The sequence below is a fragment of the Pseudochaenichthys georgianus genome, chromosome 3 (assembly GCF_902827115.2).
Source record: "Pseudochaenichthys georgianus chromosome 3, fPseGeo1.2, whole genome shotgun sequence".
NCBI classification, from domain to species: domain Eukaryota; kingdom Metazoa; phylum Chordata; class Actinopteri; order Perciformes; family Channichthyidae; genus Pseudochaenichthys; species Pseudochaenichthys georgianus.
The window spans coordinates 38,923,521-38,942,504 of NC_047505.1; the positions used below are offsets into that span (position 1 = coordinate 38,923,521).

At 37.4% G+C, this 18,984-nt stretch overlaps 3 protein-coding genes across 4 annotated transcripts; all 3 read left to right on the forward strand.

Annotated features, from left to right (window-relative positions):
* The first annotated feature begins 18 nt into the window (after window positions 1–18).
* On the forward strand, window positions 19–2,372 carry uraha (urate (5-hydroxyiso-) hydrolase a). Of its 2 annotated transcripts, XM_034112434.2 has the most exons (5): window positions 19–101; window positions 894–971; window positions 1,370–1,506; window positions 1,634–1,769; window positions 1,952–2,372. In XM_034112434.2, the coding sequence occupies exons 2-5, from the start codon at window positions 918–920 to the stop codon at window positions 2,039–2,041; spliced, it is 417 nt and encodes a 138-aa protein (XP_033968325.1). In that variant the 5' UTR covers window positions 19–101; window positions 894–917; the 3' UTR covers window positions 2,042–2,372. The 2 variants fall into 2 exon arrangements, with proteins under 2 accessions (XP_033968325.1, XP_033968320.1); XM_034112429.2 differs by having other exon boundaries at window positions 74–971.
* Window positions 2,373–8,971: 6,599 nt separating this feature from the next.
* pdcd5 (programmed cell death 5) lies at window positions 8,972–11,480 on the forward strand. The gene is made up of 6 exons (XM_034105149.2): window positions 8,972–9,148; window positions 9,864–9,907; window positions 10,199–10,260; window positions 10,569–10,660; window positions 10,761–10,832; window positions 10,913–11,480. The coding sequence occupies exons 1-6, from the start codon at window positions 9,083–9,085 to the stop codon at window positions 10,958–10,960; spliced, it is 384 nt and encodes a 127-aa protein (XP_033961040.1). The 5' UTR covers window positions 8,972–9,082; the 3' UTR covers window positions 10,961–11,480.
* A 1,530-nt stretch (window positions 11,481–13,010) lies between these two features.
* Window positions 13,011–18,236, forward strand: mvda (mevalonate (diphospho) decarboxylase a). The gene is made up of 10 exons (XM_034106226.2): window positions 13,011–13,237; window positions 14,019–14,089; window positions 14,558–14,672; window positions 14,767–14,913; window positions 15,344–15,543; window positions 15,764–15,838; window positions 15,954–16,172; window positions 16,904–17,019; window positions 17,229–17,337; window positions 17,760–18,236. Exons 1-10 carry the CDS (start codon window positions 13,162–13,164, stop codon window positions 17,838–17,840), a joined length of 1,209 nt encoding a protein of 402 aa, XP_033962117.1. The 5' UTR covers window positions 13,011–13,161; the 3' UTR covers window positions 17,841–18,236.
* Window positions 18,237–18,984: the final 748 nt, after the last annotated feature.

Consider the following 18,984-nt stretch of genomic DNA (forward strand, 5'->3'; position numbering starts at 1 on the left):
TGCGGAGTGAAGCTTGGCACCTATCTGCCCACCTGCGCGCGACCTGCCCGTGCACTCATGCGCGTCACCGGAATCTAGCACAGGCTGGTAGCTTGACAGCAGTGAGTAGCCTTCTAACATTAACCATGTTGTTTACGTTCACTCTAAACTGTTTACGTTCACTCTAAACTGTTTACGTTACTGATATAGTTCTGGGAAGCGGCTTTGAAGGGAGTTCCTGAAGGGATGTTGTGTCAGTGTAGTTTTCTGTTCATTTCTCGCTTTAGCGTCTTTTGAAGCTATTGCGGCTAGGTATCATTTCAAAAGAGTTGGCAACATGTTATTATTACAAATCTTACCGACCCTAGCCTTTCAAACAGTCTATTTTTTTGATTAAAATCATTGACTATTCCACAACTCGGTTCATTGAATTACATACAGGAAGTGGTTTCAAAGCAGAACTATTTCATGAGTCTCATTTCTTTTCTTTTCTAACAGAGCTTCAGAGAGAGGAGTAGGCCTAGACAGCTGTTAGGGAATTAACTTGTGGAATTCAACCAGGAAGTTGAAGGTTGTGTATTCAGGGTTTATTAATCTAGCAGTCAAACATCCATGTTAGGAAATAAAAATACTATGTTTCTTTTAATTCCAGTAACTGTGCTTGTCTGCATTTACTCCGCCCTCTGAGCATTTGGATCATCCATTTCCACTTAGTTCAACTGCTGAAAGCAAAGTGTGACAAAAAGAGCTCTTGCACAACCACTCGTCTATTGACAAAAAGATAAGCACACGAGTACTGAATGTCATGCCGAACGGACAGGGTGCAGAACTGCATGAAGGCAATGTGACAAACATCTGATGCCTTTTAATTTACCATAAAATTACAATTTGGTTGACTATAACTGCTGTGCTAGTTTGGATTTCATTCATCAGTGCACATGAGTGTGTCCAGGCTGCAGCAACTCAAGGGTCATATTTTTCCTGAAAATAAGGTAAGCACAAAACAAACTTTAATCAAATACAATTATTCAATAGAATATAAGATTACAATTAATGTGTTGTATTGTTTTGTATACTTTATTTTATAGCCCAATAGGAGCAGTCAATAGTTGAGTCACTGAAATAATTCTAACATTTAAGAAGATTTTATTCAATTTTGCCATAAAAATATGATATGAAGAGTTTGTATTAATCAGTCGGATGGCGTATTTAGCTATTAAAGGGAGATTCATGTATTGTGATTTGACTATCCTAAGGATGTATACATATTAAATCACAGTCCATGTCCCTTCAAGAAACTATTAGAACAATATTTGTGGAATTATTAATATTGTTGTTTAATGTGATTTCTTCAGATTGAATCATATACGTTTTACTCATTGTTCTTTAGATCACAGCAATGGCAGCCCCTAGTCCTCTGAGCACCCATGTGCTGAACACAGCGATGGGTGTCCCTGGCTCGAACATGGCCCTCAGTCTCTATCGACAAGACCCCACCACTAATACCTGGAGTTTGCTGACCTCTGGGTAAAAACGACAGCCGCAGTCAAAATAGCTCATAAAGTCACAAATTATGATCGCAGGAACATCTAAAACAACACTTGACAATGTGTATTGTCATTCATAGGTCTACAATACTATTTTGTCTCAACAGGACCACTAATGCTGATGGACGCTGCCCTGGACTCATTACAAAAGAAATGTTTATTGCTGGTGTGTATAGATTGCATTTTGAGACGGCTCTGTACTGGGAGAGTATGGGAGAGACCTGTTTTTACCCGTATGTTGAGGTGAGGAAAAAGCTTCCATTCCTAGTTGTTGTGCTCCTTTGTTTGCTTGTTATGGTACTATAATTGTGTTACTTAATCAGTTATTTAGTATCCTGCTTTAACATTTCACATGCATGTTACCAATCCTATAAATCTTTTACTTGTAATTGTTGATCTCTTTCATGTTTGGTGTTTTGTTGCAGATTGTCTTCACTATAATTGACCCAGGCCAAAAGCACCATGTCCCTCTGCTGCTGAGTCGTTTCTCCTATAGTACGTACAGAGGGAGCTAGAGATAAACTGTGATCAACCTCCTGAGGCTTCCTCTACCTATCAGCTGTCTCAAGGATCACGCAGAGGCCACTCCACCAAAAACAATCATCCCAGCTGAACTGTCACAGCTATTGACACTGCTTAATTTGAATGATCTTAATGATATCATGATTAGCATAACTAAATTAAAGAACCATAGTACTCAGGAATCATGAGTAAAGGTTACAGTGATCATGAGTCATGGTCACTGTAATTATTAGGGTATCGATTTAACACCTATTTTAAAATGTTATTGTAACACATAGGCCTACCACATTTTATTAAAACAATAAAAAAAGATGTCTTGTAAAATGTGTTTTTTTATATCAATGTTCATGTAAATCCATCTGCTAAAATGTTTTACAAAACACCAGCATCTCTCTGTATTTTATTCTAAATGAAACTGATTCCAATACTAATTTTGTATAAATACCATCAAATCATTGACAGTGCACTGTTCTCTGAAAAAGGACCATGAACACACCCTGTGAAGTCATGTGAAAATATAGGCTATTCCCATCCTCAACAGCTTGACAAATGTTTAATAAAATCAGGCTATGATACAATAAATAATATATCCGAGTGTACAGAGAGTATACAGTGTATAGAGAGTACGCCCCCAACACCTCCGGGGGACTGCCCCCCTGTCGGCAAGGATTTTATTTTAAAGTTTTTTTTGAAGTTTTAGTGGATGGATGCCTAACAACCAGAGGGTCGGTGGTTCGCCTCCTAGCATGGCAAAGTGAAGTGTGGTGGGAGAAAAGATGGCATGCGTGTGTGGGTGAATTTCATAATTTTTTTAACCCTTGTGTGGTGTTCGGGTCAAATTGACCCGATTTCCATTTTCAATGAATAAAAAAATATATAAGGATATTTTCGTTCAACCTGAAACTCAAAGGCCGGGGCTTGTTTATTGTGAAGGACATGTGGAATTGTTTTTGTTTTTTTTCCACTTATGAAAAAATGCCCGCCCGCATGTATGTCCTTCATAAGAGGTTCGGGTCAATCTGACCCGGATACAATACCAAGACAGACAGAGAAAAACACACAGTAACACACAAACTAAAGAGAGACACACACACACACACACACAATTGTATGCATAGAGAAGCTGTTTGATCCTGTTTTCCCTTGATCTTTACCCTTTGTAGTGTGTACACAAAACTATCCTAGAACATTATAAACATTTTAGATCTTCCAGAAATGTATACATATTTTACATTTTCTCGCACTGTCCCCCCTCGCACCTGCATGCCGGAGGAGGGACTAAACAGAGACATAACCACAGTGTAGTGCAGAACTACAATTATCTACCAACAAAATGGTCAAAAGATATTCTGCTCAGAGAGCCTTGGAGCTAATAATGGATGAGAGTGAGTGGAATGCATTAGAAGAACACGGTGAAGTGGAACAGGAAGACATTTCTGAAGATGAGGATAATGTGGAGGTAAACTCAGAATTTGACAGCAAATTGGAAGATGAACTTGACTCATAGCCAGCTGCTGGAAGACCCCCACAGCCAGCTGCAAGAAGACCCCACAGTCAGCTTCTGAAAGACCCCCACAGCCAGCTGTGAGGTCTGTGGACCCTCAAAGGACTCCAAGACACTGACTACATGCAGCAACTGCAACAAGTACATCTGTGCTATACACACGAAGAAGTTCTGTACATCATGTGTTTCCTAAACGGACTTGCCCATTGGCTCACATGATGTTCTGCAGCGTCACTTCATCAATATATTTTTCGGATATACTGTATTTTATGAATAGTGACTGTTAATTGTTTTTATTTGCTTTGTGTTTATATCTGTTCTATGTAATTTATATGGATGTTTCATTCCCTCTATATTTCACAGCCAAATACTTTTGGATGTGTGGTTCTTGTGTTCCAATTGCTGATAAATTGCTTTATTTCCTTCAGGGCTTTGATTATTATATGACAGATTAAAAATAATAAACATTAATGAAAAAAAAATTCATTTACATGTGTCCTAGAAAAGCATGAGCAAAATGTAAACTTAGTTTTTATTACAGTGTATTTTTCTTAACATAAATTACATTTGTATCACAAAAAACGATGGACACTTCCATTGTTAAATTTGATCTAGCAAAGAGTATTTTCAAAAACTAATCATATATTTCATTTATATTGTTGGGGAATGAGTTAAAGACAATATATATAAGGAATTGTGTATGTTGAATTTAATTCTGTATTTAAACCCTGAAATATGTCCCGGGTCAATTTGACCCGAACATTACCAAAGGGTGCGAAATGTGAACATAACACAAGGATAATAATAATATAACAAAATATTTCAAATTTTAAAATAAATAATAATAATAATAATAATAATATTAAATAAATATTAAAATATAAATAATAATATAAAGCAAATAAAAATGTAATAAATAATAATTAAATAATGAAAAAAAAGGTAATGTGATTGAGTCACTTCAAATCAATGCACAAGCTGCTGTATCAACACACTCTCACTCCATAATCGTCCAGGAGCGACGTTTGGTCAGTGTCCGTGGCGTGCAGTTGTGACGCTCCTAGGCTCCTTCAGCTTCATAAAGGGACGCAAATAGCTTTCAACTGATTGCAATGTATTCCCATCTGCCGCGGGATTTGACGCTCATGGAAGCACGGCATTCGTTTGTGTCGGCTGCCCTTAAAGGCAATGTGAGCGTCCATTCTCATTGGATAACGGAGAATTGTACACCCGGAAGTAAGTATTCCCCTTACTGTCGATTGATTTTACAGTGATATCTGAACTACTCATCGACTAAAAAACACCAGAATATCCTTGTTAATTACACAACATTGATTGTTTTAAACTGTGTGCAATGCTTTTGTATTTTTCCCCTTCGATTCGGAGAAACAAATATTTTTTCGGAGTAAAGGATGGCAGAAGACACTACACTACCCAGAATCCCCAGCTATCGTTTGGACTACACCATGTGCTCTGTTTGACAAACCCCGTGATAGTCCTCAAGCTCTGTGATTGGAGAGTGTGCTCCGAGGGTTACGCCGAGCCTCGAACAGCATTTGAAATGGGATGGAACCACGGCAGACTGTCCAAAACTGGATTTGAACGGGTCCACCGCATCCCCCCGGCCACCCCGTCCCCAGAACTACACATGCTGGCTATTGTGTTTCGCAACATGTTCTCTATCTATGGCACGTCTCTACTGGGAGTTGTAGTTTTAAAAGACGTTTTCGTATTTCCCATAATAAGAAGTTGCCAGTATTAAACTGTGTACATCCCTGGAGCTTTAGGGGATAGGAAACACTCAAATGTAAAACATATAATTAATAAATGGGTGAAAATTGCTTGTGCCCAGCATACACACATGCCAGCTAAGGTCAGAAGAGCTTTATTTAACAGCTGGTCTTATGTTTGTGACCCCTGTCGTTAATTGATAACATTACATTACATTACATTAATTGATAAGCCTGAAACATGCACGTGTCAAGGTTCAGAGGCACATTTTGAAAATATGGCAGTAGCCATCGATCAGCTTAAGGATATACTTTATTGATCCCAAGTTGGAACATTTGCATTACATCAGCATGTGTAACAGTTGTAATGCAGTGGTGTTTATTTGTAAATCATTTAGTATAATCACACAAATTCTGTGTTTTATATTTAACAATGTGTTCTTTATTTATTGATTGTTCAATACCTGACAAGGCCAGAGATGAAATATCTACATACATCTTATAAGAGTATAATACATCATGTTAATATCAGTTAAAATAAGTGCTTCAACATAGTTAACATTGCTGGAGGTATGCACACATATTGATAGATGTCTTGTAATGCACTATTGAGGAACCTGCAACCCAAGTTTTTCATTCAATGCATTACTACACCATAGTTGTGTAGCTATATGATATGTCAATAAACCTTAGAAAATCTTGAAATCTTGAACGGAATGTGCAAAATAGTCATTATATACAGTCTTTAATTAACTATTAGTAGAGAATAACGAGTAATGAATATACTTTATAGGGATCCTATTAATATCTAATAATAAAAATAATGAAATTCAATAACATGCTTTAACCACTAGGTGTCCCTGTATATCAGCTGTGCACCTTTATGGTGTAAATACAGCCTATCTACCGATTGGATCAAATATAAAAGTCAGCCGAATTAGTGTTGATACTGCAAGGAGACGTATTGTGTGAAAAGAAATGTAAGATGTTGTTTAATGGCTGATATATTTATGATCCACGTCACGTTTTCAGTTCCTCATGTTTGTCTAGAAGTCTTCTCATCAGGGGTCTATAAATACAGAACTACGGCAGATATGTAATATTTAATGCAGCCGAACCGTGTATTACAATGCCGTTATGTGATGACTTTCAAAGAGAAAAGCAAGCACACTCGGAATAAAGTATTATTTTATTTTTGAAAAAAAAATGCGTTCTGTTTCCGGTATTTGTTAATGACGATGTGCTGTGAGATGTGAGACTGGAATTGCACAGGGTTAAATAACGTATCTTTAGATGCGAATTTTGTTAAACTAATACGTTTGCGCTGTGGACCAACACTATACATTGACGGGGAAGGTAGTAGCAATAAAGATAACACCATTAAACAGTTACACAACATAACAGAAATAATATCGATAGCAGCGTCCCTAGCAAGCACCTTGGTAACAATGAAAACGTTCTATGGACGCAATTTCCTGAAGTAATCTTCGTAATAACTAGCAAACTAAAGATCATGTACATCCACTGCACATAATCTGAAATAACAACTTATATTTCTCGCATCAAATGACATCAAAACGCATTTGAATGGCCAAACTAACTTTAAAATAGGCATTTTACACCGAGAATAAAACGAAGTTCGGCCATGTTTTTTTTTTCTGCAGGGAGAAATTTGAAGATCACGTGACATAGACGCCAGCCATTGGAATGAATGGTGAAAAAAAACGGGGTTTGTCAAACAGAGAACATGGTGTAGTCCAAACGATAGCTGGGGATTCTGGGTAGTGTAGTGTCATCCTTGACTCCGAAAAAATATTTGTTTCTCCGAATCGAAGGGGAAAAATACAAAAGCATTGCACACAATTTAAACCAATCAATGTTGTGTAATTAACAAGGATACTCTGGTATTTTTTAGTCGATGAGTAGTGCAGATATCACTGTAAAATCAATCGACAGTAAGGGGAATACTTACTTCCGGGTGTACAATTTTCCGTTATCCAATGAGAATGGACGCTCACATTGCCTTTAAGGGCAGCCGTCACAAACGAATGCCGTGCTTCCATGAGCGTCAAATCCCGCCGCAGATGGGAATACATTGCAATCAGTTGAAAGCTATTTGCGTCCCTTTATGAAGCTGAAGGAGCCTAGGAGCGTCACAACTGCACGCCACGGTCACTGACCAAACGTCGCTCCTGGACGATTATGGAGTGAGAGTGTGTTCAAACCACCAGGGAATCGTTAGGACATGTGTGAAGTGATTTTGGTAGAACTTGACTTTTAATATGACAAATATTGCATTGCAGTCCGTCTATGATTGCAGTATGCTTACTACACTGAACAAAAATATAAACGCAACACTTTTGTTTTTGCTCCCATTTTTCTTGAGATGAACTCAAAGATCTAAAACATTTTCTATAAACACAAAATAACCATTTCTCTCAAATATTGTTCACAAATCTGAAAAAATCTGTGATAGTGAGCACTTCTCCTTTGCCGAGATAATCCATCCCACCTCACAGGTGTGGCATATCAAGATGCTGATTAGACAGCATGATTATTGCACAGGTGTGCCTTAGAATGGCCACAATAAAAGGCCACTCTGAAACGTGCATTTTTGCTTTATTGGGGGGGTCTGGGGGGGTCCGAAAACCAGGCAGTATCTGGTGTGAGGGGTAGGGGTAGGGTTAGGGGTAGGGTTAGGGTTAGGGTAATGTTGTGAATCGAGTGGCCTGTGTTCGTCGTCCATTACATACGCCTGCCCATACCATAACCCCACCACCACCATGGGCCACTCGATTCACAACATTACCCTAACCCTACCCCTACCCCTCACACCAGATACTGCCTGGTTTTCGGACCCCCCCAATAAAGCAAAAATGCACGTTTCAGAGTGGCCTTTTATTGTGGCCATTCTAAGGCACACCTGTGCAATAATCATGCTGTCTAATCAGCATCTTGATATGCCACACCTGTGAGGTGGGATAGATTATCTCGGCAAAGGAGAAGTGCTCACTATCACAGATTTTTTCAGATTTGTGAACAATATTTGAGAGAAATGGTTATTTTGTGTATATAAAAAAATGTTTTAGATCTTTGAGTTCATCTCATGAAAAATGGGAACAAAAACAAAAGTGTTGCGTTTATATTTTTGTTCAGTGTAGTTAAAGAAAGACAACAATTGAAACAAAGCTATACGGACTTGAGTGCTACAAGATTTAATGGTTTAAAATTGTATTCACATTATTGGAAAATTAGAAAAGAGGATTCACGTTGGCTGGCGGATGTATTTATTAAATATTGGGTGGCGGTGGCGAAGTCCACAGGGACTTGGCAACTGGAAGGTCATCAGTTCAAGTCCCGGAAAGACCATGTGCTACCGAGGTGTCCCTGAGCAAGGCACCGTTCCCTACACTGCTCCCCGGGCGTCGTGCATAATGGCAGCCCACTGCTCCAACACTAGGATGGGTCAATGCAGAGAAACCGTTTCGTTACATAGTACCTGTACTAATGACAATAAGTTGAATCTTCTTCTTCTTCTAAATGCAAATGACACACATGACGCATCTATGCTGTGCTGTAATTATTAAGTATTATAGTAGTACACCATAAACTGAAAACTTGTTTTTCTTGTGTGATCATTACTCTGTTCTCGATTGCTTTAGCCTTGGATCGTTTTTTCCGAAATTGACTACACTCCCCTGGACTGGGTAGGGCCTTGCCTCAGAGGAGAATTTGGGCACATTTGATTACGTTACCGCTTTCTTTTTCACTGTTGTGGGTCCACATCACTACTCTTAACCATGGCAGACGAAGAATTAGAAGCAATTAGGCGTCAACGAATGTCGGAACTACAGGCAAAGCAAGGGGTAAGGACAAAACATGAGCAGAAGCGTGTTTACGGCCGCCTTATAAGGAGATGCTGAAGAGAGCTTCATTATGCTGCTAGCTAGTGTAGCTAAACCAGTCACCAAAACTCAAATGATTTAACCATCTGTAAGGGGAATAGATGCAGCCCTCCTAAGATAGCCATGTGCATCTACATGAAATGTAATTAACTCAGTATTTAGTTGGATAAATCACAGTAATAATAACCAATATCCCATTATTTGCACTGCTAGCTCTGCACCAAATGACAATGACAGTGTTAGCTGAGCAAAATTAAACAATGACTTATGAACAATTTAACCTATTTAAATGTATTTCTGTCCCATTTCACAAATACAGGGTAGAGCTTAAATGGGGTGAAGTATTCTCATACATTGTCTGTTAGAATAATGTTAAGTGTGAAGTCAGGCCAGCTTCATTAACATAAGGTTCTTTTTTTACTATCCACGTAACAAATTGAAACGTTAGTTGAAGAAGGTATGACTAACTACCTTGTTGTAAGAATGTAATTAATTTATACTTGCAATTTTTTAGCTTTCCCTGCAAGGCAGTGCTTTCTCTTTTTTTCAAATAAAAATATATCCAACATATCAATCTTACACATATCACTGGCTAGACATCTAAGTGATGATTACATTTAAGAGGTTACAAACAAATATAACCTTTATGTAATGGTGCTCTAACATGTTCTTTCAGGATGCCTCAAATAATCAGCAACAAGGAGAGGAGGCCAAACAAAGGTAACATTAGAACAAAAACAACATTTGTATACAAGAACACCTGGAAATGTTATCTTCCAACCTTTTTGAGATGATGGTTCAGAGTTACAGTATATCTTAAAGAAAAAATAATAAACATTTTATATCATATTAAACCTGTGTAGCTGTGGGACCAATCTGGAGAAATCCACTGTTCTGATGGCGAAAGTTTAATAATTGTTCTTTAATCTTTACTGTTTTCCCTTTACTCGTCCCAATTGTAGATTTTGACAGTGATTGCTGATGTGGTAATATTTTCCATTTCATTCACAGAGAAACGGACATGAGGAACACTATATTGGCTCAGGTTTTGGACCAGTCTGCCCGTGCCAGATGTAAGTTTGCTCTCATATTTATTGTTATATCTATTCAAATAACTTTTTTAAGTTGATCATGCTATCTACAACAAAGTGCAATCATTTAATATGTTTATTTCTTTGGAATATAAAAAAAGGGCGCAAAACTATAATGCAAACATCTGTGTGAAAATCAACAAACATTCAACATGAAACACAACTTATGAGTGGTTTCTATTCACTGAAAGTGTCATAAAGGATTTACTAGGAAACCCTAAAGCTCCTCTTACTGGATTTTTGATGAACGCTGCATGTGAATAATATTTCTATCTTCTTCTTTTTTTCAGTGAACAATCTTGCTTTAGTGAAGCCGGATAAGGCCAATGCAGTGGAAAATTATCTCATTCAAATGGCTCGTTTTGGAAAGTTGGGAGGAAAGGTAAGTCCACCACTTTCTGATGCTTGATGCACTTGATGCACTGTTATAGATATTCCTTCTCCTGCGAGCAGAGCAATAAGTGTTTTTTTGTTTTTGTCAGATTTCAGAGTCGGGCTTGATCGAGATTCTAGAAAAAGTCTGTCAGCAAACCGAGAAGAAGATGACTGTGACAGTAAGTCCCTCTGAAGTATCTCCTATGTTTGATGTATTATCCGTCACTTCTCTATCTTACAAAATGTATGCTCTCTGTAGTTCAACAGGCGGAGGGTGCTGGACTCAGATGATGAGGATGATGACTAACTTTAAACTGGAGGAACAGGCCAACAAACAGGAGAGGATCTGCTTTACTCGGACTCTGATACTGTCTTTGACCTGTTAGTAGAACCTGGGATTCCACACTATCTGATGTGTGTCTCTGGAACGACATTACCAAGAGGAAAGAACAAAGTGGAGTTAAATGTTGACATAACTGGTAGGCAGTATAATACACACAGTGTCAAAGAAGGGGCTCTTTTGCGATCTCTTTTCAAACAAGTTGCTACAAATTTGCTCTGGCTGTGTTGTACTCCTAACAGCTGATGGCACTGTTTTACTCCAAGTCCTTCTCAGTAGTTATTCTTTTTTTTTTCACCATGTTTAATTGTTCTGTTCAATCACAAGAAGCTATACAAAGTGCACTGCTGTTGGTGCATTTTATCTAGACTGTTTTGTTAATAAACACATTGCTCTTTATTCAGGCCAACATTTGTATGTTGCACTTGGATGTTTTCTTTTTGCTGAGATGTATGTTAAAGGTTTACATAAAACAATTTAAAAAGTCTTACATTTTAAATGTTGTTTTTTTCTAATTAACCATTTTTAAATGATTAGTTATTTTATGAAAGAGTGGTGAACCCTTGGAAAATGTAGGGGGTTTTACATTGGTGATGATGATGATGATGATGATGATGGGTCAAGGCCCTTCTCATGATTGGGATATACCATAGACTGTATGGGATATACCCAACTCAAGAAGAGACACACTTTGCAGCATCACTACACAGTATCCTCACCAACATATACATAGTTTTCTGTTTCTGTATTTCTGCTGAATCAATAGTTTAAAGAGTCAACAGATGGCAAAGTGTATGCAAATACTTTTCAACTGAAAAGTATGAATACGATATGTATTTCAAGAAAGTACCAAGCCACAGTCAAACAAACCAATGGAAACATATTTATAACTGTTGCATCTCCTTTAATAAGTAAGCTGGAGTTACCATAACTTTACAGTCAGCTTTAATGACTGCAAACAATACAGATTTAATAACATTCATCATTGCTATACACTTTTGTGTTCCTACAATGTCAAATGGAAGATGAAGAAATGCTCATTAAAGAAAGGAGCTGCAAGATGGAAGGAGTTTTGCGTACAACACTGAATTATGCATTAAAAACAGAAATCTCAAATAAATGTAAAAGTATGTGTTACCCAGTTCTTATTCTTAAAACATTACATATATACTGCCATGTACTGCTTAGTTTAACACGTATATATAGTTATTAAGGTCATCAAATGTGTGTGCAATTAACATCTGAAATATAATACAGTAGTACACAATGTAAATACTCAAGTATGATATACCCCAAATTGCACTAAAGTGCAGTACTTGCAACACCGTGTATCACACTGAATAAAACAATTATAATTTGTACTTATCTAACTACAGCCTAGAGCGTATACAATACAAGTATTATAAGTCGGATTGGTCTAAATTAATTGAATATCATAATCATTATTTTATTTTCCCAAGGCTGTTCAGTCAGAATATTTTTATTTAGTACGGAGAAATTAGATATAACAGGTGCACAATTTTAGAAAAAAATCAAATACAAATATTCTTATATATTATTGCTATATATATAGGAAACATGTGCACATTTTACTACAATATATCACAATAATACAAATGTAAACATATACAGTAGTGTAATAATAATGGTTATAAGGCTCAAAATATACAGTGATACAGTAAAAATGCTATAATAATGCCTAAAGGGGTGTAAGTGATGCTCAGGTAAATACATAGTATTTTAAGTATGTTTAAATTAGTTTACATTTAAAAGACCTGAATAATGTATATGTACATGTATGCGGAACTGCAGGACGGAGTCCAGAACACATTTCGTTACGGGGAAAATAAAGTATATCGTATCGTAACTCTACCCCTTTCATCAGTGAGGCAGTGTTGTGGGATGGTCTCTGTTATTGCCCGATTTTCGCACGACTGTGGTCAGATGATCTCTCATTGGCACGGCAAAACGGCTTAGCTCTGATTGGTCGCAGGCTAAGCCACATGTTCGACAACAGCCAATCGGAAAACAGCTCGATGAAAAGCTGTAGTAAGGTTGTACAGTGTTAGCTTAACTGTGACTGCTAAACCCTGAGGAGCATTTAAAGTGTATTTCCGAGTGTTCAGGTACAGTGTTATCAATATAAACACCGGTTTACATAAACAGCTATGCCTGAGAATACTATGGAAAAGCCAAACATAGTTACATGCACCGCTCCAGTGAATATAGCTGTCATCAAATACTGTAAGTATCACCTCGACTTGTGTGCATGCTTGTGTTCTGAGTTTAAGTTAGCTTTAAGAAACAATGATCATTTAATCCAAAACGACAATATTTTACGTGTTATTGTTCTATGGCGACCTGTTCGGGATGTTTTACTGAATATAGTGCATTAAAGGGAAACATTTACAGTTGAGCATTTTAATATCGTGTCATTGTATCACAGAAGTGAGAGAAGTACTCAGATGTTGTACTTAAGTAAAAGTAGAAGTTCCAGAGTGTATACAAACTCTGATCATACTAAAAGTCCTGCATTCAAAATGTTACTCAAGTAAAAGTAGAAAAGTGTTGGCATAAAAAAATACTCAAAGTACCAAAAGTCCTCAGAAGTACAAAGAAGCAGAACATGCAAAACTCAAGTAAAGATAAGATAAGATAAGATAAGATGAACCTTTATTAATCCCCGAGGGGAAATTCAGTAAAGAACAAGTATCACACAATTGTACTTTAGTGCAGCACTTGAATATATGTACTTAGTTACTTCCCACCTCTGTTGTATCAATCTTATAATAATTCTTCTCCTTGGCCTTCGAGTCAGAGCGGAGCACGACTCATGACATTTCCCTGTGTTCGATGTTTATATTTGCTGTTGTAATGTATTGTCTTCTGTTTGCGATTGTAGTAATGTGTTATTTATTGGCTCGACCAAAAATCGGTTTTAAAATGTGCTATATAAATAAAACCTGATTTGATTTGATAATTCATATATGCATCTTGTGTAAATCTTGGTCTACTTTCTTTTCAGGGGGAAAAAGAAATGAAGAATTAATTCTACCCATTAATTCATCGTTGAGCGTCACATTGCATCAAGACCAGGTATTTTAATTTTTAAAAATGTCATCAAGCAGACTTTGAATGTGGTTTCTGTTGGAAAAGGGTTGTTTTTGTGTCAATCATTAAAGGATACCATAAATAAAAGTAAAGAGGCTTATTCAACAATGCTTCTCGTGGCATGTTTATGTTAAAATATTTACAGTTTTGAGGTCAGTCATGAAATATTTATATTCACTTGTGATTTGTCATGCAATGTCTCTTTCATGCTCACTATGGGCAAAACAATGTTTTTGACAAACTCTGTAGCAGAGCTGACATAATATCGTTGTTGTGCTCCATGGTGACTGTAAACTTTTTTTTTGCCATTACAAATAAATGATTAATTTCCATGATGTGTGCCTGGGTGATGGGTAACATAAATGGTGTCATATGTGTTTCCTTATATGACTTTGTGTTAGTGATAAGATAGTAACAACACATGTATATCTGACATGTCCTCCTTCTTTTCAGCTGAAAACAACCACAACGATTGCAACTAGCAGATCATTTAAAGAAGATCGAATATGGCTAAATGGCAAAGAGGAGGATATAACCCATCCAAGACTACAGTCCTGTCTGAGAGAAAGTGAGTCCTGTCTGTTAATATACCCTCTTTAAAACACAGATGAGTTAGAGACAGCGCAAGCCACTATGTCATCCTTACTTGTTTTGGTATTTAGTTCGCAGACTAGCAAGGAAGAGACGTAATGATGGGGACCCTGCTCTGGATCCGTCTGTTCTGTCTCTCAAAGTCCACATCTGCTCGGTTAACAACTTCCCCACTGCTGCCGGGCTCGCCTCCTCTGCTGCTGGATTTGCTTGTTTAGGTGAGAGTGCGCACTACACTAAAGACTTTAAAGTATTATTTTTTAATAGTAAAAGCTCAAAAGTTGCTTTCAGCATAGAATAAAACCAGTTTGATTATACTTATACTTTGATTATATTGACTTTTTAATTATCCAGAATTATTATACTGTTTATATTGTTTATATAGGATATGATATCATATTTAATTTAATTTTTACTTTTATGTTTTAGTTGTTAATTCTCTATTCCACTTTTTAAGTATTTTTATTTTAATGTCTGAACACACTGATGATGCTTCTGTAACAAAATAATTTCCCAAATTGGGATCAATAAAGTATCTATCTATATATCTTATTGTGTGCCTTTTCTTAAATAACCAGTCTTTCTGATATTATACATATTACTCAGCCTCCTCTGCTCTAACTCCCTTTTTTTTTCTTTGTGTTGCAGTTTACACTCTGGCCCGGGTGTTTGGCACAGAGGGGGAGTTGTCTGGGATTGCTCGGCAAGGCTCAGGCAGCGCATGCCGCAGTATGTATGGAGGGTTCGTGCAGTGGATCATGGGACAGAAAGATGATGGCAAGGACAGTCTAGCCCAGCAGGTGGAGCCAGAGACTCATTGGCCTGAGCTCAGAATCCTTGTACTTGTGGTAGGTCCATTTTTGTTTTGGAGAACTGTGAATTCATGATAATTTTGTCCTGATTGAACTGCACTGATCATCTATTGTGAATATTGCATACTTTATTTATTTACTACTATGAATGACAATATTTTTTGCAACATGTAGAGCAAACACATTGTCTAGTGAACACTTTTTAAATTAAAAATAGAAAATGTATATCAGGTGTAATGAATGCACTTTTCCACAGGCCAGTGCTGAGAAGAAGTCAGTTGGAAGCACATCTGGGATGCAAACCAGTGTACAAACAAGCTGTCTCCTAAAGGTTCTTTGTTCACTTACATTAACCAACAGCTGTTAGTATACTAACATTACTGTCAATACTGTTAAAAGTGAAGAATATCTTCATTTACACTCTTATCTTGGTTCTGTGTCTGCAGCACCGGGCAGAGTCTGTCGTCCCGGGCCGGATGGAGGAGATGATTGAAGCGGTGCGGGGAAAGGACTTTGTTGCATTTGCTGAACTAACCATGAAGGACAGTAACCAGTTCCATGCAACCTGCCTTGACACATACCCGCCTATCTTCTACCTCAACAGTGTGTCTCAACAGGTTATCAACTTGGTGCATCGGTATAACAGACACTACGGGGAGACAAGGGTGAGCAACTTCACTCTTCTGTAGATCTCTAGGAATAGCTTTGGACAGCTGTTTATGTATCTCTTTATTTCTATATTCAAACCATTTTTGTATTTCTTACTGCATTATTATGCAACAATAATACAACTCTGGATTCAAGGCTTTTATTGTCATTTGTACATAGCTACAGTGTAGTTATGACAATGAAAATCGTAGGTCACAGGCTCCTCCAACAGTGCAACACAATAAATCAAATAATAGTGACAAAGTGGGAAAAAAGGCAGCCTTGGAGAGGAGCAAAAGACACGGCAGCCACCATCACCGGCGCCGTCTAGGAACTCTGATACTTAAAGAAAGCAAGGATTAAGATATTTTCAAAAAGAAATAGAGTAATCATTTAAAACATGGCTGCTTTGAAGGTCAGATAATTATTCATACATCTTTGAAGTTGCTTGTAAAATATTAGTTATCATTTATGCAGTTGTAGTTCAATTTAGCTTAAACATCTTAACTACAAACATGCTTTAAATGTTCTGCAGAGTGTATGTCTTATGGTATTGTACATTATGTATAACTGTAGTCTTCTCCCTTTTGTATCACTGCTGCTACAAAGTTGTATGTTTTTCTTGTGTCAGAAATGTTTCTCAGGGTATGAAGCTGAATTTGTGAGATGGTGTAATGAAGATGTGAAACTTGTGGAGGTGGATTTTAAACTCTCTGTATGACGGTCCCTTCTGTTTCTTCCACTCCAGTTGGCCTACACATTTGATGCAGGCCCCAACGCTGTGATCTACACTCTGCAGCAGCATGTTCCCGAGTTTGTTCAGGCAGTGCAACATTTCTTCCCCCCTGAGAGCAACGGAGGACAGTGAGTGGACAGATACCCGACCTAGTTGGCTTTAGGTCTTCAAAAAATAACTGTCATACAAACTACTTGATTTATCAAAACATTTAACTAATGTACATAAATATACACTGATAGATGGGTGTTTGTGTGGCTCCTATAAGCTGTACTATCTATTAAGGTTTGTTAGCTTCTTTGAAATGGGTCATTGAGTGTTTCTTCCTTCTCTGCAGGTTTATTCAGGGCCTTCCAGTTAACCAAGCTGCTCTTTCCGAGGAGCTGAAACAGGCTATTGGTCTAGAGCCTATGCCAAAAGGAATCAGCTACATTATTAGTACAAAGGTACACAAACATACCCACTGATATAATCCCTCTGTTGCTCAGTTGTTCTATAAGTTTACAGCAACCTAAAATCAATGTTTTCTGTTTTGATTTATATGTATTGGTGTGTTTTCTTAAGGCTGCACATTGTCTTGAAAAGAAATGTGATATATCAGTTATCAGATTGCTAGATACGTTTCAATTGATGTCAACATTGTGTTGCCTTACCTCAGTTGAAGATTGTGGTAGATTTTGGTTCCTCTGCTAAAATGATGTTAGACTAAGTGAATGAGTTCATGAATACAGATGAATGCTTTATTACACATCATTTCTATTCAAGTAAAGACTTTATTTACAAGGCTTTAAATTGTGTATTTCCATGTTAACAAAGACACAATTTCAGAGGATAACTTCCTAATGATCTTTCATTGTTTGTGTTTAAGGCTGGACCAGGCCCTCGTGTTGTGGAAGATCCCACTCAGCATCTAATTGGATCTGATGGGATGCCTAAACATACTGTATGATGCTCTGCAGCCCTAAATGGACACATTTCCAGCAATAATGAAGCCAGTTCAGCAAAAATAAAAATGTAGTCAAATGTAGCTATATTTTGTACAGCTTTTGTGATGGCTGCCCAATCTGAACACATGATTGTGCCTGTATGGCTTTGAATTTTACGGTCTGATGTATCGATGTGTTTAACCATGTAAAGCCCAAATATAGAAAAACATTAGAATTTATTTTTAAACCTTTCAGATGTTGTTGAAGGGAGCCATTGGAACAGAAATTAAAGAGTTTTCATAATTTTTTACGTTTTGGTAATTTTTAGGGCAATGTAATATTGCAACGTTGGGCTTAGGTGGGAGGAGAATTTCTGTATTTCTACTCACATTGTCTGAATAAATATATTGAACTACTAAGGGTTGATTTGCAGGATTGATTGCTTACTATCAGTATATCTGGGAACCGAGGGAAAAAAACGTTTTCCAATCCTTATTTTTTATTTCCTACCTATTTAGGGTTAAAAAAAACATCTTGCAATTTAGACTTAATTCAATTTTTAAATGTTACAGTATGTCCACTGTAGAGGACATCAGGACCATTTTAGTTTGAAAAGACAGCCAAAATTAACAGACTATGTAACGTATTATGGTTATAGAGTGATATTAATACAATACATTCACCTCTATTTAAAACAAATTGATCTGAACATTGCGGTTTATTTGGTCACTAAAAAACTAGTTTGGTTTTTGGTGAATCTTTCCAGATCTTCAAAGACTTAGTCAATTTACTGGGAAAAGTACCTCATTGGACTCCAGTCAGCACGGGCTGTAGGGTCATCTCGACTGGTTTTATGGATGTTGTCTCCAGTTGACCATGCACAGAAACAAACTTCGCATTCCTGAGGCAATTCTCATTTGTCATGGCTTCACTAAAAACAACAAGACATACGTGCTACTCTTGGCCCACAGAGGGCCATGTCTTTCCAGCTCGTCCCTATCTGTCTCTATGTATGCGCTCATGGAGCCTCCTGCATCTTTCCCCCCCTTCTTCTTGACCCTCTTCTATCCCAGGTGTGAAAGCCTCATCTCTCTCATCATCTGAGAGCTCCAAATCTGAATCTCCCTGAACTATCTGGTACAGAAAGTCTGCTTCAGTTCCGTCTCC

Coding starts and splice junctions, on each gene's coding strand:
- mvda (XM_034106226.2), top strand. CDS start 13,162: ATGCCTGAGAATACTATGGAAAAGCCAAACATAGTTACATGCACCGCT. Junction 13,238..14,018: donor TATAGCTGTCATCAAATACT/GTAAGTATCACC, acceptor CTTTCTTTTCAG/GGGGAAAAAGAAATGAAGAA. Junction 17,338..17,759: donor GCTACATTATTAGTACAAAG/GTACACAAACAT, acceptor TTTGTGTTTAAG/GCTGGACCAGGCCCTCGTGT.
- uraha (XM_034112434.2), top strand. CDS start 918: ATGAGTGTGTCCAGGCTGCAGCAACTCAAGGGTCATATTTTTCCTGAA. Junction 1,507..1,633: donor TGGAGTTTGCTGACCTCTGG/GTAAAAACGACA, acceptor TTGTCTCAACAG/GACCACTAATGCTGATGGAC. Junction 1,770..1,951: donor GTTTTTACCCGTATGTTGAG/GTGAGGAAAAAG, acceptor GTTTTGTTGCAG/ATTGTCTTCACTATAATTGA.
- pdcd5 (XM_034105149.2), top strand. CDS start 9,083: ATGGCAGACGAAGAATTAGAAGCAATTAGGCGTCAACGAATGTCGGAA. Junction 9,149..9,863: donor AACTACAGGCAAAGCAAGGG/GTAAGGACAAAA, acceptor ATGTTCTTTCAG/GATGCCTCAAATAATCAGCA. Junction 10,261..10,568: donor CCAGTCTGCCCGTGCCAGAT/GTAAGTTTGCTC, acceptor TCTTTTTTTCAG/TGAACAATCTTGCTTTAGTG.